Source organism: Pararge aegeria, chromosome 12, assembly GCF_905163445.1.
Source record: "Pararge aegeria chromosome 12, ilParAegt1.1, whole genome shotgun sequence".
Taxonomy (NCBI): Eukaryota; Metazoa; Arthropoda; class Insecta; order Lepidoptera; family Nymphalidae; genus Pararge; species Pararge aegeria.
The window spans coordinates 7,604,007-7,626,535 of NC_053191.1; the positions used below are offsets into that span (position 1 = coordinate 7,604,007).

The 22,529-nt window shown below is 36.0% G+C and overlaps 2 protein-coding genes across 2 annotated transcripts in view; one reads left to right on the plus strand and one right to left on the minus strand.

The window, feature by feature from the left end:
- LOC120628463 (rabankyrin-5) overlaps positions 1-19,058 on the plus strand; it is a 67,586-nt gene extending 48,528 nt beyond the window's left edge. The window contains exons 6-21 of the mRNA XM_039896848.1: positions 3,528-3,754; positions 4,228-4,371; positions 6,001-6,370; positions 7,024-7,208; positions 7,914-8,101; positions 8,704-8,857; positions 9,955-10,117; positions 10,206-10,282; positions 10,555-10,723; positions 13,515-13,751; positions 14,538-14,755; positions 15,275-15,474; positions 16,631-16,743; positions 17,179-17,301; positions 18,016-18,140; positions 18,532-19,058. Coding sequence (XP_039752782.1) covers positions 3,528-3,754; positions 4,228-4,371; positions 6,001-6,370; positions 7,024-7,208; positions 7,914-8,101; positions 8,704-8,857; positions 9,955-10,117; positions 10,206-10,282; positions 10,555-10,723; positions 13,515-13,751; positions 14,538-14,755; positions 15,275-15,474; positions 16,631-16,743; positions 17,179-17,301; positions 18,016-18,140; positions 18,532-18,661 — 2,823 coding nt within the window. The 3' untranslated portion in view covers positions 18,662-19,058. The remainder of the gene's footprint in view (positions 1-3,527; positions 3,755-4,227; positions 4,372-6,000; positions 6,371-7,023; positions 7,209-7,913; positions 8,102-8,703; positions 8,858-9,954; positions 10,118-10,205; positions 10,283-10,554; positions 10,724-13,514; positions 13,752-14,537; positions 14,756-15,274; positions 15,475-16,630; positions 16,744-17,178; positions 17,302-18,015; positions 18,141-18,531) is intronic.
- Positions 19,059-20,469: 1,411 nt separating this feature from the next.
- Positions 20,470-22,180, minus strand: LOC120628120 (cytochrome b-c1 complex subunit 6, mitochondrial-like). Its single transcript, XM_039896344.1, has 3 exons — positions 22,048-22,180; positions 21,876-21,961; positions 20,470-20,824 (listed from the first exon to the last, which is right to left on the minus strand). The coding sequence occupies exons 2-3, from the start codon at positions 21,954-21,956 to the stop codon at positions 20,651-20,653; spliced, it is 255 nt and encodes an 84-aa protein (XP_039752278.1). The 5' UTR covers positions 21,957-21,961; positions 22,048-22,180; the 3' UTR covers positions 20,470-20,650.
- Between the last annotated feature and the right edge of the window lie 349 nt (positions 22,181-22,529).

Consider the following 22,529-nt stretch of genomic DNA (forward strand, 5'->3'; position numbering starts at 1 on the left):
TGAATGATTCAGTCTTGCGTTATTACGACGACCTTCAAAGCAATGAAAGTCCGATAACCTTAATCCAAACTGGCACCCTTGGCCATGTGAATTAGTTGTGTCAGTTCACTTAGTGTTAGTTTTGATGATAGTTAATGGTATATTTTGGATGGTTTTACTTAGAAAAATTTGAGGTCCGTGCTGGGATTCGAACTCGGCCCCTCGAAAGTGTAGCCGAAGTCCTAACCACTAGGCTATCACCGCCTCATATATTATAACTTAACCGATACGTAGCGAAAAGACTCCAACTTCGTAAAAGTTACCGATCTAGTAGGTACTGAGAATTTCTTGACAGGTACCCATACCCAAAAATATTTTACCCCTCCTGAAAGTTGAATCCATGAACCCGCAGTCGAACTTTGTAACAGTAAACCAATGAGGCAGTTAGTTTAGGCTATTCGAGTGAGATTTAAATAACGTATTTCTTTTGAGTATTATAAACCTATAACAATTTATATCGGTTTATAGCACCGACGAGAAGGTAAAAGAAAGAATTTTGTTTACATCATATAATCACGTTATCTACTCAAAACCAAGCATCATCCCAATATTCTATAATCGTACGTGTTTTTCTTTAGAACCAACAGTATGAACATACTCTTTAGTCGTCATTATAATTGATAAAGATCATTACGTACCTACATCATGAATCATTAGGGCATCTTATTAAGGCTCAGGATTATGTATTTCCGCAATCGCTTACGACAATTTGCCAATTGACTCGCGACCCGTGGATCTCGCACGTTTTATCCTATAAAATATGAATACAATATTATATCCATCCTTTTATTAAAAATGCGAATGTGTTGTGTTTATTTGTTTCTTAAACAGGGCCACGACTAAACTGGTCTTGGTCGAATTTGGTACGTTAACCAGCCGGCATAAGTGTTGAATCGATGTTGTAAATTTTTTTAACTTACTCTTAGATTACAAGAGATAGCTTGCATTCAAGAAGATGGAAATAGGATACCACGGGTTTTAAATGACTGAAACAAACTCGAAGTGGCTCATGTAACAGTTAATAGTGCATAAATTTGTAATATCAGATAATCAGATCCCGAAGGCGAAAGTGCCTGGCTTAACAAAAATTTTATCTGATGGAAGGTATGGATGTGGCTTAAGAGTGGGACGCTATTGCCTTGATGTCATATTCTTTGTTTGTTCTACTGGTACTGTCTTGGTTCCTACAACCTGGAAAACAGAACTCGGAAAGGCGTTACAAACCCTATAGCCATTCTTATGACAAAAGAAGACGTAAATCAGTTAATATTTTCCCTACACGTTACAATTAATCAGCACCCTTCAATCTAAATTGTCGTATAAATAAATTATTGTGTAAATGTGAAAGTAGACGCTTATCATTCATCACATTGGTGGCCAACGCCGTATCGCGGTGTGTGTAGCATCCTTAAGGAGGCGGCAAGGATTTCGGTCGTTCATTTTGGTGTGTGATCGATATTGCAACTAATTGCGACTGCATACGCATCTATAATCACGAACGATGCTTCCGTTACCTCATTCGCACCATTGTTTCCGTGATTACTTAATGCTTTGGCAACCGTGACGTGAGATCTTTTCATAATTTTATTAGTCGTGTTTGTTGAAATTGACACGCCTTCGCGAAATTTGACCCGCTCTACAAAACTGACGAAATGGATTTGGCACACAGGTTGTCAAGCAAGTCTATTGTTTTCACAACAGATACTTATTTATCAACTTTTGCCATATCAAATTTTCGTTCCAAGACAATTTGACACTCGACCCAACCTCCCTGTGTCGAGAGTCAAATTGTAAGTAAGAATGTCTCGGCTTCGATCTCTTGCAGGGGCAATTTAGGAATACACAATTGCTGAATTTTCTCTCGTCTGGCCTGAAGGGAGGCTACGGCCGTGGCTTGTTACCATTCTACCAACTAAAACGTGCTGCTAAGCTATTTAGCGTTCCGGTACGATGTCGCCTAGAAACTGTTTAGGGGTATAAGATTTAAAATATGCATAGATTGTATCGCTAACAGCTAAGACCGTAACAGCAGGTGAGATTGCAATCAACGGCTTAGTTGTAGTGGAGTAATAAAAAATAAAACTTATAAATAAACATTCGTGCCTTTCAAAGCAAGCCAAGCAGTTAGTTCCAGACCCATTTTCACTAATATGGAATTGTTAAAGACCAATACACAATTGAGGCAGCGCGTCTTCGCTGTAAAACCCTCTCTCCAATGATAAAGGAGTCTTGTACCCGGCCGTGGAACATAGATAGGCTGATGATGATTATGGTCATTACTATCCGCCTCTTTTTTTTTTTTTTTTTCAGATTGTGTGTAGCTGATTAACCCTAATGATTTTAGCAGCGTAACGCGGGCTTGTTGGCTGGCCTCGGAATGGGGCTCTGCCAGGAAGAATTTGAACCCTAGGGCTCGAAGAAGCGAAGGGATCGTCTGCCTGAGGGCGCCTCATGTGAGGCCGAACCTCGGCTCAGGCGACGATTGGAGTGAAAGGGTTACGGACGGTGATTAATCCGCACGCTTCCGAGAACGTGGTGCGAGCCCACGTCCGGTTGACGTTAGAAGTCGGGGACCTCGTCTTCGCCGGCGAAGACGCTGTGCATAGGTTGATTGTGTGTTCTGATAGGGAGCATTGTAAGTAGTAATCTGATCGTCAGGGTCGTGAAGGATATGTTTAGGCCTCCTCTTGTTGAGAGTGGCGCTAAGGTTGGGTGAGTAAAAAGAAGCCGCAACTATGAGAGGGTTGGGATGTCGGATAGACTTACTATCCGCCTCGCTTTTAACTGATCTGATAAGCAAGATAGACTAAGAAGCGGTATTATGATCATAATATCTTCCTTATGAGACTAATCATTCAATTTTATTAATGCTGTTTTTATATTTTAATGTGGAATAAGAATAGCACAGAAGCAGGCGGGCGGCAATTAATCTTTATGGTGACTTACTCGAATGAATGAAATAATGTAACGTTTTCTCGAATAAAGTAAACATCAATGAATGATGATGAATGATGATAAAATCAGATCAAATCTTTATTCAAATAGTACTACGGTATGTTGATGTCATGGTATATTATAGTAAATCAATATTTTCTCCACTCTAAAACTTAAGTTACCAGAGCAGGCCGCGTTTGTTTGCCGCCATACTCGGTAACTCTCATATATTATGTTATCACCGTCTAAATTATTATGTATGTGTCATACAGAACCTCTCCGGTGAGAATAGGCCATACCTAATAGAATAAGTGAAGCTGATACTGATAATGGTAGAAGACCGCGCAATCTCCCTTAATTTTATTACTCATATTATAGGCTTCTTTTAGGTTGCCTCTTAAATGAATTTACATGAAATATTGAGTTTAGTGATAAGGTCTCCTTTGCGCCCTAGCACTTATTACTATCTTTGTTTTCCAAAAAAGTTTTCCTATGTATTTATCTATCTTTATTATTAATTTAAATTAACCAGCAATTTTTTCTTTTGGTTGCAGCTAACAGACATAGTGAACGCGATGTCATCGCGAGGGGAGCTACCTCTGGAGCTGGCCTTGCGTGGACGCAGTGCATCCATCGCGACCACGCTACTTCAACATTCCGCGGACGCAGACGCACGTGGTCCACGCGGTAGAACGTTATTGCACAGAGCTGTGGACGCCAGAGACGCCTTCTCCGCAAAGTTCTTGGTCGATAATGGAGCGGACCCTAGTCTTACAACCAAGTTAGTTTTGGGCTATTTGAGAAGATTTATATTAACTGCATTTGTTGTAGGTATACTACTATAGTAGGTAATTGAAATTAAGTGTAGCATCTGTTTCTAGTATATCTGCAATACTCTGCACCTTTATGCTATTTAACTATATAGTTAAAACTAGTGGATATCTGATGCAAAATCTTTGATAAAGTTTAATAGGTTACGTGTCCTGAAATGGAAACAATTTTTGTGTATTTTTTAGCGTAAAGCATGATTTCAAAATATAAAAATCAAGTGCAATAAAATATATAACATCAAACACAATAGAATGAGATTCTCTTTAGAGTGTGTGTTTTTATTATTTTCTTAACTATTTGGAAATAAACTTTACGCTAGAAATAACTAAAATTTACATTAAATATATATTTGGCTTAGTCAATGGATATGTTTTTCAGCAGCTGCGAATTTCGAACTTAATATTCAAATTAATATAATTTAAGGGAAGAAGGTGACACAGTACTACATCTAATAGCGGCACTTACAACAAGTTCCTGCGATTCAGAAACTATGGAGCAAATGGTAGAAATCGCTGAGGCCGCTGTAAAAAAGGGTGCAGATCTCAATCGACAGAATAGAAAGGGATAGTGAGTATTTGAACGGTGCACAATGTTTATGGCTCAATATGATTTATTAGTTAATTATACCGCACCGCACATACGCATACCGCAACGAATACAACAGAAAAACAACGCGCTAGCGTGCAAAAACATGCGTGCTTTGCGAACATAATATGTCATTGCCAAGAACAATATCAGACAGACAACCTTTGGTAAAATAATTTGGTTCACCACATGTCAGTGCTAGAAGTATTAAAAGCTATCGTTCGTTATATCAAATTCTTAATACTTACAAAGAATATGTTGAAGAAGATATACTATTACACAATGACTTATTTCACACTGGCGGTCCTATACCTAATGCGTTCAATAACTGTTAATAATACTAAAGTAATATGCTTACCCGTTGGGCCCAAAAAAATATTGTTTGATATCTACTGGTTGTGCATCGTTGCGGTGCCCCGAAGAGCATTTTAAGCCGTTGGTCCCGGTTGTTATCATAATCATGTTAAAGTCCGCCAACCTGCATTGTCGTAGCGCAGTGGGTCGACACATCCTACTACGAGGCCAACCGACACGATGCGGCGGTGATATCTAACTTACAAATTAATGTTGCCCAGATATAGGTAAACCAGCTAGATTTAAGTTGCAAGACGATAGAAGAGTCTAGGACTAAAATATGATGAATATGTGATATTATATATATGTATTTGAAACGGTATGATATTTGTAAATAAGGATACATGGGATTTGTCATACTATGCAAATATCCATTACTAGCTTTTGCCCGCGGCTTCGCTCATGTTAAGTTCAATTTTTGATTTGGTAAATTTAACTACAACGGTTTAAAAAAATGTCTTACTGCTAAAAGAAAAATATGAACGTAAATTACTTAAAAAATCAAAAACTTTTATATTAATTCTCATCACTTAGTTGATGCTTTTGGAGTTGGAATTTTTTAAATTCTTTTTTTTGGTTTTAAATCGAAAACCTAAAATCAAAGTTTCATGGATGTAACTTGAAAAATAAATTGATAAATGAAGGATCTTATACAAACTTTCATCCCATATTTAACCCTCTTAGGGTTGGAATTTTCAAAAATCTTAGCGGACGTTGTAATAACTATCTGCGTGCAAAATTTCAGTTTAATCCGTCAAGTGGTTAGAGCTGTGCGTTGATAGATCAGTCAGTCAGTCACCTTTGCCTTTCATATATATAGATTAAAACAGAAAATTCCATATGGTACATTATTATACGATATTCATGCATATTTTTGCACTTACTGCCTTTCTTTTCGTAATAAGTAATGTTTTAAACGAAAATAAGTACATTTAAACACTACACGCGATGTTTGTAGTTAAATCTGATACTTAACTACTATGCAAGTTACAAATGAGGTATTACGTCCAAGGATGTCAAACAATTACCTCTAACACTTAGGAATTATTCTTGTGTATTAAATATTTACACAGTCGCTGAAATTGCTTTGCTTGTAACCTTAATTAGTTATATTAACACACTATATTATTTATGTTTTAACATATATAAATGCGTTGCACACCTTTTTCTTATCTAACTATTAATGCAAATCTTTAACATAAAATGTGTTGATAAACACACTGAAATGTGGTATAGGGACAATGTTATTCTTTTTAGCACACCTCTTCACCAAGCGGTAATAGCAAGAAACCAAAGAATATTCGACCTCTTACTAAAACAGCCTAACTTAGACACTAATTTACGGACTTTGTCAGATGAACACCCGCCATTATACTACGCACTGGTCGATGATAGACGAGCATCAATATCGTCTAGCGAAACATTAGTAATGAATGGGTCAAATCCGTTTGACACCCCTGTCACAAATAAAAATGCCTTTACTGAAGATCCAGTAGAAGGTAAATCGGAAAATATCGTGGAGAGAGGTTTTGCAGCGAAATTGTTGGAGAAGGGCTGTCAAGCAAATCCATTATATTCGGGGTCCGGCGACAGTCTTCTGCATATCTTGGCTCAAGGATGGTTTGAGGTAAAGTAATAGTTGATTATAAAACGTTTAAAGGGGGGATTAAAGCGTTTCCCAAACAGAGGTGGTATTCGGACGGGGTATTCTTGCGCGATTAGTCCGGAGGCCTATTTTGGTTTTTACACTACTTATATCATGCTGAGATGCGATTCAGAAGCTATGGTGCAAACAGTAGGTCAGTTTTTTGTCCGGTGTAGATAAAAAAGACAATAAAGATCTCTTTTCTATTAGTTTTGTGTGAAGATTGCAATTGTATACTTTGGTTTCATAATGTGATTTAGTATTTGTCATTTAAGCCAAGACAAAACAATGGCTATACCTGCTACTAAAACTTTGAAACACCTTATGTAATTTTTTTTTTTTTAATAAATAATTTGAATTTAAAAAAAAAAATTTGAAGATGAAAATAGATGAGTATAAGAAATCCTATTTATTTATACTCTTTATTTGCACACAAATAAAAATACAAAAAAATAATAAAAGAAAACACAGACAGAAGAATAAAATAAAATAAAAGAACAAGAAGTGATCGTATCGACTCTGCACTTTTTTAATTTTTCTGTATACTACCGCCTGCCACATTAAACGCGATTTCCACGGCCTCTGTTCTGGGAACGCTTGAATGTAATTAATAATTACTTGTTAATAATATTCAGGATTCGGCAGTATTTTTGACTTCTCACCTGGACAGTGATTTGAACCACAGTAACGAAGCAGGTGTGACAGCCCTGCACGCGGCGTGTGCCAATGGTCTAACGCGGTTAACTGTCGCTCTGTTAGAACACGGTGCTAGACCGAACTTACAAACAGCGTACGGTGAACACGAGGACACGGTATACAGGTGAGACGGATATCTTTTCAATCAATTTGGAAGTTTTCTATTTAATATGTTTTTTAATAAATGTATCTGCACACTAATCCGAGTGTTTTGGGTGGTTTTTTTAACTCAGCACTGGAATATCTCAAGATGGTCTTTTATTTAATATAAATAATTGAACAATGATAAATATTTCTTTGCGTAGTTTGTCATCACTTGAAAATTACACGTATTACGAAGTCAATGAAAAACAAACATGTTTAAAAAAAACTCCACTTTTTTTTTTCTTTTTTTAGTAGTACATATTAAGGTTTATATCTACGATATCACTGCCTTCAGTTTATGATATCAAAAAACCCGCATGTTTCATATTCATTTCATATTATTTCAATGTCAAAACCAAAACAAATTCAGCAAAAAAGAAAAAAATTACGATATGTATTTAGAATTTTTTCCAAATTTCTTTTTTGTTTGTGTTGCAGCAATGTTGTAGCAATTTTATGGTATGACGCAAAACTGTTGCACAATTTACATCTTGACACTTCCATAAAACTGCACGTATTTTCTTGTTTATGTTCATGTGAAAACAAATTAGGTAACATTTACATTGTGTCTTGTTACTCAATACTAAATTAAGGTTATAGATGCATATACTAAATGTTACATACATTCCTTGTCTTTGTCAAATAGTCAAAGTTATCAAGATGCGACTTACTTTTTCATTTTTAGGCAAACTCCTCTTCATCTAGCCGTATTAAATAACCATGAAGGATCAGTAATGGCCATTATCGAGCATAAAAAAGCAGTAGAAAAGGGTGATCTACCGACCACAGATCGCGTCAATGTCAGTCTATTGCCAAATTTGAACTTGAAAAACTCTGAAGGGGACACTCCTGTGAGTTTAGCGCTTACCGAAGGTAAAAATAAACTTTTACAGCCTTAAATCCTTTGTCGAAATCCGATTAGTCAATCCCGAAATTCAATATAAATCTCAAAATTGTTATCAACGGGAAGTAATATAGGTCATTCATTGTTGGGAATTTCTTATCTAAATTGGCTCGGGTTTTTTGTCTGTTGGGAGTCTTCGACTTTGGCCTACTGCCAGACGACTGTAATGCCAATTGATTAAGCGTGCCAGTACGATACCTGGTGTAAAACTGACTATAGATTAGTGACTATAGTTAAGTGCTTAATTTTCTTCAATTAAAAAAAAAACATTCTAGAACATTTTTGTATCGTGTGAATTTCAGTAAGTATTTTCCTTGTAAATGAAACAAATGTCACTGTCATAATGTAAAACAATAAAAAATAAAACGATTCAAAGGAACCCGTATTATTTAAATATATCTAAATATAGTTTTTATTCGTTACACGTGGGGTCTAGATAAGTGCTGGGATTCGAACTCGGCCCCCCGAAAGTTAAGTCGAGCTCCTACCCACAGCGCTATCACCGCTGCGCTGGGTACTGGAACATATATGTATAATGTAAAATGCTTCTTATTCTTACAATTTACTCAAGGTCACAAGCATCTAGTAGCACCGCTTATCGAAGGCGGTGCCGATCCCAATATACGCAATGGGAGAGGATTCACGTTACTTCACCAATCCATCGTTGAAGAAGACTCGAGAACAGCTATTTTCCTGTTGGACCACGGCGCTGATATGAATTCACTGTAAGTAGGATAAAATCAAGAAAAAATCTTTCTGTGTGACTAATATTGAAGCATCAAAAACCACTCGACTTTAGAATGGTTTCTCGAACAAACGTTTAGTCACTTCATATCATTTAGCAGTTGACAGTAATTATTTGACTTCTAATGTTCACCATATAATGGGAAAATATTGTGAGCTAGTAACATTCCGCGTGTCTAAATTTGCGTGCGCGGGGCGTTTTGGTTTTGGACACAAGACACTGCATACAATAATGCAGAATTAGGATTCTGCATGTTCTTCTGTTTATGTTCTGCAAGAACAAATACCTACTTAACAAAACAAAGGTAAAATAATAATTCATAAATTAAATAACATCTAAGACTAACTTTATCCTGGACTACATCTGCGAACACAACATCTTATCGGAGACAACATTACGCTGATTGCAGTTATAATAACAATATCCTACTTATAATATATATATATTAGTAGGATTATATAATATATAATCCTACTAATATTATAAGTGTGTAAGGTTTACTGTTTGTTACTCAATCACGCAAAAACGGCTCAACGGATTTGGATGAAATTTGGCATGCATGTCCCCTATGCTATGGAAAAGGACATGTACTTTCCATACCGAGCTCTCAAATAGTTCCCGTGGTAAAATTAAAATATTAACGAGCGAAGCTTTAGACCCAAGTCTGAAGTCTGAGCAGACGGAGTATAGAAAAAAAAGATAAATTTAAATACATCATTTGTAATCAAGACATACAGTTTACTATAGCTTACTATAGCAGGTGAATGAACTATGATAAATGTAGCCCGCCAAGTGCCAACTTGCACTGCCAATATCATGATCCGGACCCCATATTTCGGAGCCTTGGAGCAGAGGAACATTGACAAATACAAATTCAAATTCTTTATGTGGCAAAAATATAGTAGGTAAACACTTGCATATAGATGTTATCATTTTGTATTTCACGCATATTTTGTGTTAACATCGACGTCCAAATATCAGTATACGTAATTAGGTGGTGTATATAGATATCGAGTCAAATATTCTTGTGCACTAAAAATTATGACAGAATCATGATTATCTTTTTTACCTCTTCAGGACTGATGCGGGAGAAACGCCTCTGCAACTAGCAATACACTGCCGCCTTGGCCTGGTCGTAGAAGCTTTATGCGTGCGGGGTGTTGACATGAGCCGTCTTGACGCTAACGGAGTACCCCCTCTCTGGGCAGCGCTCGATTCCGGACAGGAAGAGGTTGCCAGTGTAAGTTGAACTTTATTCACAAAACGTTAGCGTTTTTCGACATGCTGTTGTTTGGAGTCGGAAGTAAATTTATCAATATATGTTTTAGATTTTAGTTCGTAATGGTGCAGACGCGGACTGCTGGGGTCCTGGTCCTGACGGATGCATGCAAAATTTACTGCACAAGTAAGATACTTAAATACAAGTTTTTTATTATAGAATGTTCTGTACGATAAATTGCAATAGTTACATTTTTTAACACTTGCTATGTCCGCGTCATATTTTCCACATTAAAAAAGCATACATTGGATAACATATTTGAATTTTTTTTTACCTTCGTGATTTGACGTCAAAACATTTCCTCTTAATTTTTATGTTCTTATTTCCGGCCCTTCAAAGTAACCGATTTTCGAGCAACAAACATCAGTGTATAAAAAGAAAGTGCGCCTTTCTTATAGGGCAATAGACGAGAACAAGGAGTCTCTAGCTACCTTCCTGATTCGGTCGGGTTGCGATGTGGAGAGTCCTCGCAGACCGGGTTCTAACGGCGAAGGCGCCGACGTAGCAGCTGACAAACAGGCACCACTGCACCTTTGTTGCACTTGGGGACTCACTGAAGTTATACAAGTGAGTTTCATTTCAACTGTAGATTTCACGGCCGACTGGCGCTGTGGACAGCGACCCTGCTTTCCGAGTCCAAGGCTTCGATTCCCACAACAGGAAAATGTTTGTGTGATGAACATAAATGTTTTTCAGTGTCTTGGTATTTTTATAGATATTCCAACAATTTATGTAGGTATATTATTCATAAAAATAGTATCCATAACACGAGCTACGCTTACTTTGGGGCTAGATGGCGATGTGTGGATTGCCGTAGTATATTTATTTATTTATTTTGAATAAATATTTGTTAGTAGAATGTATTTAATTAACCCTTAATTCACCTAAATCTAGTAGACAAATAAATAATACCTCGAAGAAACCATTTCGCAGCAGAAACGAGGGAGAATTTATCTCCAGTCAAATAAATAACATTTGTTGGCACGGTAATTACTTGACAATATGTCTGGTTTCCACATCTTTTATTATTATCACAATAATATATGAATAATGAATTATAAATTTATAAATCATCTATTACATCATCAAGAATGTTTCAATGCTGGATGAACTAAATATTAAGCTCTTTTATAATAACTCTCTTCTTATTTTTCTTGCCTTTCTCCTACACTAAGTGGTGTTAGCGCATGTTTTCTTTTCCTTTCCTTATTTCTATCGGCCATTAACTGACTATATACTCCTCTTTAATACAATGCATCCATCTCTTTTTTGGTCTTCTACTTTATCCTAACCTTGTTTTCCTTTTATTTTATCATTATTTTCTCATTCTGTCATCATCATCATCATAATATTAACCCATTACGGCCCACTGCAGCGCACAGGTCTCCCACAAATAATAAGGGTTTAGGTCATGGCCAAGTGTAGATTGATGTCATCTATATATATATAATGAAAATGGTCTTCGTTTGAGGCTCAATCACGCCTAAACCACTGATCGTATCGACATGAAACTACTACCATTCGATGCGAAATTTTTCCTAGATGGTTTATGGCTATCTATTTTTTGAATTCCAACATTCCTTCATTTTTTTATTGCTGTTTTACTTTTATGAACATTTATCCCGCTAATAAAAATAAAAGATAAGCATTTTCTCTTGATTCTTTTGTTTTCATGGATTTCAACAGAGTGTATTAAACGGATTATGGTTTTTTACATTCAGCTAAGAATCTACTCACGGTAGTGGAGAACGGCTGGACCAATTGGGCTTTTTTTATCTTCAGAATTGTCAGGAGAAAGTTTTGTATGTAAGAAAATTTTTAAAACGCCCGATAAAAAGTTAAAAATTTCGATGATAATCGAAGAATTCCCATCTATATAGTCACTCACCACGAAATCTCGGGAACCATAAGACTTAGAAAAGTGAAACTTGGTAGGAATATTACTTTTGCTATGTAGAGGTCAGCTATGAATAGATTTTAAGAAATTCATTCCCCAAAGGGGATTGCGGGGGCGTTAACAATGAACAATTCCCGTTTTTAAACTATAGCTTCTATAGACTTCAAATTTGGTAGGAATCTTCTGTAAGAGGTGTAGAAATAGGCTATGAACGAATTTTACGATAGCTCACCCCACAGGGGGTTGCGGGGGTGGGTATTAAAAATTAATATTTTTAATTTTCCAGCTAAAGCTCCAAATTTTGTAGGAATTTTCTATAAGTGATGTAAAAATGATTTATGAACAAATTTTACGATATCCCACCCCAAAGAAGATTGCGGAGCGTTAACAATGAAAATTTTCAATTTCCAAGCGATAGCTCCTATAGACTCCAAATTTAGTGAGAGTGTTCTATATGTAATATAAAAATGATCTTCGAGCGGATTTTACAATGAATCACCTCCAATAAGGTTCGCGGGGGTGGGTGTTAAAATCTAAAATTTTTATTTCTAACCTGTAACTTCTACAGACTCCAAATTTGGTGGGGATCTTCGTGTATGTAGGGATATTCGTGTATTTCCTTACAACAATCGTCTTTTTGGCAGCGGAGAAAAAGTCATTGAGAGGTTTCAAAAACTTAACTTTACATGTAGCTATCCAATCAACGGACTAAGAATTTTACATTCATTTTACTTTTGCAGACTACATAACCGACGAATTCTTTTATTGCGGGATCGCGGAAATGTAACAGATTAAAATGAATGCATTTTCCAAGCACATTAGATGTGGAATAGAAATTTAGTTACTTATTCCAATAGAATTCATAAAAAACATGCACAATTAATTTTCTATAAAAAAATGATGTCACGGAGAAAATTTTAGTTAACAGAAAATTCGGCGCACTTGAACCTAGACAGATTTCAACTTCACATATGAGACTTGCAATGACTTTAACTTAAACTTTCAATGCTCATTTCAAATTTTTTTCTTCATGTCAATTATTATTAATTTTTGGAAGAAAGGCACGGAAATGTTATAATGATTGCACATTGAAAGTTACAATGAATATTAGTGAGAAAAATCACCTGGATGAAAGATACAGGCTAAATCGATGGAATTTGGAATTTGAGTAAGTCTAAACAATATCGATGCTTACAGTTCTATCCGCGGGGCCTATTATTGTTCATACAAAAATAAAAAAAAAGGAGAATAATAAAAATATGAAAAAAATAAATAAAAATGAAACATAAAATGTAATTTATTTCCTTTTTCAATTCGCCTAGCGAAGCGGGCGGGAAACTGCTAGTTCTGTCATATTTGGAAAATTGTTTTGGATATTTATGAAAAGCGCAATACATTTTCTTGATTGTATTTGTCTGAATAAGGTCTTGAACATTTTAATAATTCCTTCAAATCATTCAGACACTGCTGGAGCACGGTGCAAACATCAACTCAAAAGACGCGGAAGGCAAGACGCCTCTACACATCGCGATAGAAAATCAACATGCAGCGATTATATCACTTCTCTTGTCACAACCGGGCATCGATTTGTCCGCTAGGGATAACAAAGGCGTTACTCCATTCGCGGCCGCTCTTACTGCGAGAAACAATAAGGCTGCCCAAGCAATACTAGAAAAAAATCCCTCTGCAGCTGAACAGGTAACTTTTATTTAACCTAAATGTTTCAATTTCCCCAGCCGCATTGCCATTCGAAAGTTTTCGGCAGATGATTTCACTTTAAATAATTATTTAAAGTAAGCTAAATTTAGTTTTATCCCAGCAATATCTTAATCTAAAGAACGTATGAAGGCATGCATCTTGCATCTTGGCCTAATTTTTGGCTAAGAGCTTGAGAATTGTATGGCTCTAGTAATAAAATAAAAAACTTATGTAATTTGTATTGTTTTTAACAAACATCGACAGCCCGTTTAATCTATCTAATCTACAGTTACTCTAAGCCGTATTCAAAAAAATTGACGTTTACTACACCAGTGGAAAAAAAATCTGTATTAAGATTTATGATCTGTATGATGAATTATTTTGATGCATGAAACGACTGGAATTGATACCGCCACCGCACCGCGCCGTTCCCACTCGATATAGGATGCACTAAACTGATTTTGTTACCAATCCATAGAAGACATTTAGACATTGGAAAGATTAACCGGGTCACTGTTTTACGACGAGTAAAAAGTCACCTTGTATACATACAAGGTGACTTTTTAAACAACAAGCTACAGCTTGAAAGATAATATTGATTTTACTCTATCCCCGCGCCAATATTATACTTAGGGCTTACTTCCAAACTTGTTATCGAACTCGCAACTCGTAGTAATAATAGAGAACTACATTCTAGATTTCTTTATAGTAGAAGTTCTATTGAATAAGATAGGCGAAAGTTTGCCTTCCCATATACATCCATTTAACTTTATACTCTACCTACAGGTGGACAAAAAAGGTCGCAACTTCTTGCACGTGGCCATCCAGACTTGTGATATGGAAAGCGTGATGTTCCTTCTATCGGTCGAAGTGGACGTAAACTCGAGAGTTCAGGACGCTACACTGGCGCCGCCATTACACCTGGCGGCGGCGGTCGGGAACGAAGTGCTCCTTCGTAGTTTGCTGTTGGCTGGCGCGCGACCCAACGATAGGGATGCACATAAGTATGTTTTTTTTTTGTCCTTTAAATCCTTACTAATATTAATAGGGCAGTGGTGTGCATAGAGGGTATGCACAGGGTATGCAGATGACATAAAATGAAGAAAATATCCAGTATGAGTTCTAAATACTTGAGGATACGCTTTTTATAACTCTTACAATGTCTTTCCTTAAGTTTTTTATAACTCGTACTGGATATTTTCTTCATTTTATATCATCTGCATACCCTCTATGCTCGCCACTGTATTAGGGCGAATGTGTGTTATTTTGTTCGTATTCCTTCACGCCCTACCTTATCAAACAGTCAACTTAAGAGTTAGTAGAAAGGAGAGTAACATGGGCAACTTTTTGTTACAAAAAAACGAACGTTTCTAACGAACGTTAAAAAGACGATTGAGGGTATAAGTTAAATATAACTGCCATACTGCTCAACCAGGTTAGCCAGCTACCATCTTAGACTGCATCATCACCAAGTGACATTGCGGTCAAGCTAACTTGTAGAGGAATAAAAAAAAATTATACAGGCGCACAGCTCTACACGTGGCGGCTGGTGCGGGGCAGGCGGGGATAGTAAGCGCGCTGGCGAGCGGCGGTGCGGAGTGCGGCGCGGCGGACGCGGCCGGCGACAATGCGTTGCACGTTGCGGCGCGCGAGGGACACGCGGCGGCTGCGCGTGCGCTTCTTGCCGACACAGACATCGACGCCGCCGCCACTAACCTCAAAGGTAAGTAGTAGTACAGCTTTTTGTTACAGAGCTCCCGGGAAGTGTTATCGCCATGCTCATACAACATACTCCTGCTAAAGCATCATTGTTGCAATGCTGTGTTCCGGTCTGAAGGGCCTGGTTACCGGTGTAATTACAGGCACATGGGGATTAACGCCTACGCCTCAAATTGATGGACATATTGCGGTATGTTGCAGGACGTGCTACATGCATACCGTGTGAGTGTTGCTCCGTTAATAGGGGATGATTTTCCATATTGCGCAATATGGAAAACCATCTGCGCAGATTGCGCAATAATTTATTTTAAAGTATCGTCTCTTCATCTCATCGTAGATAATTTAAAGTTATGCTTATCCGATAACTCCCCCGAAACCACCTTAAATGAGGAATTTTTTCACATAGTTTGTATCTTCTTTACTCAATATAAAACAAAGTCGCACCCGCTGTTTGTAAGCTTAGATCTTTTAAACTACACAACTGATTGAAATGCAGTTTTTTTCAAGAAAAAAATAAATAATAATAATAACAACTATAAAATAATTTATATACTAAGACAACGCACACATCGCCATCGAGCCCCAAAGTAAGCGTAGCTTGTGTTATGGGTACTGAGATAACTGATGAATATTTTTATGAATAATATACATACTTATTATACTTATTATCTCTTATCTTACTATCTCTTATTATCTACAAATAAACACCCAGACACTGAAAAACATTCATGCTCAGCACACAAACATTTTCCAGTTGTGAGAATCGAACTCACGCCCTTGGACTCAGAAAGCAGGGTCGCTGCAAACTGCGCCAATCGGCCGTCAAATGTTTTTAAGTAACCATCATCTTCTTCATCATCATATCATCATCATCATGATTAACAACCTAAAAGCGGCCCACTACAGGACACTTATAATTTTCCTGCACAGTATATGATTCTGATAAGTACTTTAGACGGAATGATGGGTTAAAGCATCCAAATAACTAATCGAGGACCCGAATCGCTCAACTGACAAATATTGTACAAATATTAGTACTTTTATCAATCTTTAAATTTATATCAGTGCGAAGCTTTAGTGAAACGCGAGTCTTTGATAGAATAAGTTGGATACTGGATGCACTGTCCTCAAAATTTCTAATTGATGCACTTTCATAACAGGTCGAAACCCCCTCCATGAGCTGTGTTGGTGCAAAAAGGACAACGCGGCCACGATATGCGAAATATTCCTTGAGTTTATGCCGGACTATCCCATCAATAGGACTGATTTACAGGTGCGTTAAAAATAGCAATCAATTCGGTTGACCAAAAACCACGCGGACGACATACCGCGCTACATTAATACCTCTTGGCGGGCGTTACCTAAATTGGGAAAGTTGTCCGTAAAACAACCAATCCAACAAGGTATTTATTTATAACTTCACTTAAGTAAAAAAAAGCTCAGACGGCATTGTTTTATCGTCCTCACTAGATTTTGAATCAATATAGGTTTCCTTTTCTAAATAATATTTTTCCATCTCTCGGGAAAAATCGTTTTTGCAGGATGAAAGGCTTTATCCTTACCCCTGACGTGTATGCAAAATTTCATATTGATCGTTTGAGTAATTAAGGCGTGCAAGCTTAACAAACTCACATCTGAAGCTTAACAAAATCACATTCTGCCCTTTAGAGTAGCATTGGTTTTAAATAATTTTTTGACCGTTGTATAGGGTAATACACCACTACTGCTGGCGTACATGAACGGGCAGGGCGCCATGTGCCGCGTGCTGGTACGTGCCGGGGCCTGCTTCGCGCATGAGAACAAGGAAGGCATTTCTATATTTAACTATCAAGTAAGTCGTCGTAGCTACTAAATCATCATAATATGTACTATGTTTAGAGTTTTATATTTGGGCTCTCGTATTATATTTGAGCATCTCTTTGGAGTTTTCGGAAGGTTCTTAAGAGAAGTGGGAAAAATTAAACTCGAGGATTACGAGCATTACATACCTAGCAGACACTAAATGCTTTTTTGGGGTCGCCCTCAAGATATTCGCGATGCAACTGCTTACTTCCTCTATAATTTGTTATAAATACTACCGCCTTCGTAGTTATTTTTCTAATAATGATACCAGGAAAAAAGTTATATTATCATGAATACTGTATAAAAAACAGATGCAGTACCTAGTTTGGTGCTTTTGATCTTAAATATCGAAATTATCAAGACGCGACTCTGGTCCATTTTTACAAAAGTGAATAAGAGTCCATCCTCGCCTCGAGCTTACGGCACAATTGTTCTGACTAGATGGCTTCGTCGGAACTCTATTCTTAACTTAATATAACTAAGTAATTGGCTTACTACCTTTATTTCAACTGCGCCTGAAGGGAGAGGGAGAGGGTTGGACGCTAACCACGTCCTAAGCAGCGTTCAAGTTTCTTGCGAGCGACCTATAACAAAACACTTCGTAAACGAATGCTTATTTTGATTGATTGTAAGCCGGACTTCATCTTTAACGTTGCAAAGAACACACATAGGACGGTGCGGTGTATAAATGTCCAATCTACAGGTGGCAACGAAGCAGCTTCTTCACAGACTGTTGGACGCGCTACCGGCAGAGGCGCCGTGGGCCGAGAGCGACCTGTGTCAGGAGTGCGGAACCAAATTCACGCTCACTATGCGCAAGCATCACTGGTACCTATCAGTTACTATTGTCACAGGCTGCATATGTAATTTTGCCCCAGGTCACAATGTACCCAATATCTGGGATAAACTAAAACAAGAGGCAATGTCTCGAAAAAATTAAAAAAAGATAGGCTTCGGAATAACTTTCCCCTCATTTCTATGACGGATTCTAAGAATAATGATAACATACTGAGTTTAAAATTACAGTTTAACTCTTTTGTTTCATTCTGTTATTTTAGAATTCTACTTTACTGAAATTTACGCTTTTGTTCTCTCAGTACTTTCAAATAAATATCAGCCAGGCACTAAAGTTTAAAAAAAAATCCCCCTATGCTAAGATTCACTACAATCTCTCGTTTCTCCATCTGTTATTTAATTAATAAAGTATTTTTTTTTTCAGTCGGCATTGCGGGCGAATGTTATGTAAACAATGTTCGAACCAAGATGTTCCTATTCTCAAGTTTGGAATGAACAAACCTCAACGAGTTTGCGAAATATGTTTCAATGTTTTACAAGTTGGCGCCAGTTAGTGGAAGGTTAACATGGTTATTGTTTACACGCTGACGGTCTGTGCTGCTGTGAGATACAAAAAAAAATTGTTGAATTTAATTAAATAAAGTGACATTACAGGATGGGTGATTATGTAACCACAATGTATCTATATATCTATACTTGTAATAAAACTGTAAGGGATGGAATTTTGTACATTGATAGAATCAAAATTTTATTTTGAAAATCTATACACTGTATAATCAACACCAAAGCCAAAACTGTAATTTTTTCCATTTTTCTCGGTCTGTCTGTATCTTGGCTGCGCATCACTCTATAACTACTAGCTATAACTAGGTGGAGACCAGTGGCGTGCATAGAGGGTATGCACAGGGTATGCAGATGATATAATATGCTGAAAACGTCTAGTAAGAGTTATAAAAAACTTAACGATAGGCTTTGTAAGAGTTATAAAAAACCTACCCTTAAGTACTTATAACTTGTACTGGAGATTTCCTTCGTTTTGTATCATTTGCATACCCTGCACCCTATCTCACTGGTGGAGAAATTTAGCTATGACTATCTGGGATAAAAGTCTGCTGATACATTTGTATCAGAACGTTCGGATACACGTGAAAACCTACTTATCTATATCAGAATTTTATGTATTATATGGTGGATATGAATCTTTGAAGGGCATTCAACTCTCGGTCTCTTAGAGTCCTACTTCTGAAGCACAGCCTGTCAACTTGTAACATACTTTGTGATAAGCAATTTGATACTAATAGAATAAGATGTCGCTTTTATAATTTTGGAAATATTACATTTCAAATTGTTATGACGTATAAGGCTTAAGTATTTGCGTAATTTTAAGGCATTTGGTATTTTAATATTTTGTCACAAAACTGTTATGAAATTAAAGTAATTTCTTAAATCGCTTATTAATATCATTTTGATTCATACTTTTGTGTTTAGGATCCGTTTATTAAATGTATCGTATATAAATTCATGCAGACAGCCAAGGTATATTTTCAATAAAATAGTTGTAAAACATAAACAATCTTCTGCAAATATAAAAGGAAAATAGTTATGAGACTTCCTATGCCAAAGTCATAGAGTGCTTTTTTATTTTCTTGACAATTATAGCTTTAAGTTAAAATTTGTAATTATCAATGTAAGATTTATGTAAGAGAAAATATTTTTATTTTGTTTATTATTTTATTTTAAAAATTATAAAGAAAATATTATTAGCTAACTTTCCTGTCCCATGAGTAGTCATATTTGACTCCCAATTATTTTACAGGTTGCAGGAAAGATGAGCAAAACAATAATTTGAGTGATTGGTGAAACAATTACACTCGCTTTAATAATGATTGGTATTACCTTCTAAAAATAGAAATGCATTTTTTTCATTCCATTTTTAATGTTTTGTGTATGAAATAAATTATATTTTATTTTCAAAAATCTGTTGAAATGCTGTGCCATTTCATATTAATGTTATTCTATGTGGCTAAATTTATTAATCTAAATTTTTTTATTTTATGAAAAATATAATTTTATTATTAATGTACTGTTGTTTATTTTTAAATCCATTCTCTCAAATAATTATTTAGGCATTCATATGTTCTTGCTTAGCTCATAGAAGTAGAGTATTATTCATACAAATTTGAACCACTTTGAATGTTCTGCCAATTGACTTTGACCACGCAAGGTATGGAGTGTGACTATATTATATTATAATCCTGAGTGTACAAAACATTACAGTCACATGTAGTATTAGTTTTTTATGGAACATTGCATCTGTATGAACGCCTACATGGTAAAATAAAACAATAATGAAATGATCTGTTATTATTTATTTACAAAAAAACATTAAACTTCAACACTGATTTAAAATATTTGGTAAAATAATTTACTAATGATCTACATACCCACCATAATGCAGATATAAATAAATGGCAAAGTAATGAAACTAACCATTTGTTGTTCTACCACAAGTGGCAGAATTCATAGTAAGTCTAAATAAAATTCTACTTTAGCCTTTTGAAAAGGTCCTTGTTCACACATTTATCAAGGATGTGTATGTAGTCAATCAGCTCCTCTTCACAGGTTTCTGCAGTGTTTGAACGGGAGTTAACACGGTCATTGCACTCCTGGTACTTTCCCCACAAATTCTGGGCATCAGGTTTCTGGCTGCACTCATCCTGAAAAAATATTTACATTTTATTACACTTCAAAGTAAAAAGGCTGACGTTAATCTCGAATGGCTAACCTGAGGTGACATTTCTACATGATATACAGGTATAGTCCCTATAACTTATCTGGCTGGTGTGTCAACATTTCATCCATTTTCATTTATATAACCCAGATTATCAGTTGGTGTTATTTTTTCAGTATGGCCATCTTAGGTAAAATATTTCATTACATTCAAAAGCCAGTGAGGTTGCAAAGTTTAACTGAAATCCAATACCCTCAAGAGTGTGATATGAATAAAGAAATAACCTGCATCAAAAGAGAAATACTTTTGAGTCTAATGTTTCTATCTTGCTTTGATGAATAATAGCAGTCCTTTCAATCTATTTGAAAATAATTGAAAGATTATTAAAAATAGCTTTCATTTTATTGTCTCACAAGTGGTAAATAAAGTTTTCGAGGAACATTAATAACTACCTACATAACTTATGAAAATATCATTACATACTAATTTTATTATATTCTATCATTAATCTAGGAAATTACTAAAATGAATGAAATAATTAATAATATGAATAACAATCTACATCTATATTTCCAAAGAAATATTTCAAAGTGACCTTCATTTCCAAAAGCAATTGCTTCTGCTTCTTAAAAATAATATTGATTTGAATCTAAAAGAACAGAAAATATAATTTTTTATTCATCTATTTGCCATAATATTGCTTCCTTTGTGTGCAGTGGTAAGCATGTTCAACTATTTATCACAAAGATGGGTTCAATTCCCAGGCTAGGCTAAAAAAAACAAATCAGCGTTTTTAGCCTAGCCTATAAATCAGGGTTTTCTGCACAACCCATGCCTCTAAGCGCACGTTAGGCCGCTAGTCCCAGGTATTATCACTATCATGTAATAATATAACCCGCCGATCCTCTCGCAGCTGGACTACGCTCGGGATAAGATAATTAATGGCCTCAAAGTGGTAGTAGTCTTAATGATTTACCTATAGGTTTCAAAAATACGTTATCTGGTTTCAAAAAATATTCAACTAGATTTTTACATACTCGTAGTGCTTGCTGAGGATCCACTAATTCTTCTTCCTCTGCTTCCTCCGCCTTCACCACAGGCATCACTTTATCGGACATTTTATCTGCAATAATGAGTCAAGTATATTTACAATGGTGTTTTGATTGTTTAGGTATAATAAAATATTCGTAATTAGAGAAAATTTAATACCTTTTAGCTAAAAATTCACTCAGAAGCAAAACGGTGATGCAACAACCACATTCACAGACAATGTAAAAAGCAGAGAGATTAGAGAATATAATCACTAAGTCTGCCTCGGAGTACGTATTTAGTAAATGATTTTTAAAAAAGTACTCTTCAAACCACAGATTTATATGATAAAACTGGTACTCTGTGTTCACAGTATTAAAAATTCTTACTCTTCTCTATGGAGGGTAGAGGTAAGGAGAGTCATCTGTGTATATGAAAAAGTGTCGTCAAAATGTATTAAATTAGGATGGCGCCACATTTGCATCAGGGTAACTCTTAAAAGAAGCGCCAAACATAAATATAGTTAGAGTAGGCTTGAAAAATAAACAAGGAAGTATGGAGATACAAGGAAGTAAGGTTATATTCACCACAATATTTTGTACAACGTAAGTTGTTGAAATTCTCAATAATTAACTACTTTAGTCGATAATGACATTAAATTT

Coding starts and splice junctions, on each gene's coding strand:
- LOC120628120 (XM_039896344.1), bottom strand. CDS start 21,956: ATGTCCGATAAAGTGATGCCTGTGGTGAAGGCGGAGGAAGCAGAGGAA. Junction 20,825..21,875: donor ATCCTCAGCAAGCACTACGA/GTATGTAAAAAT, acceptor ATATTTTTTCAG/GATGAGTGCAGCCAGAAACC.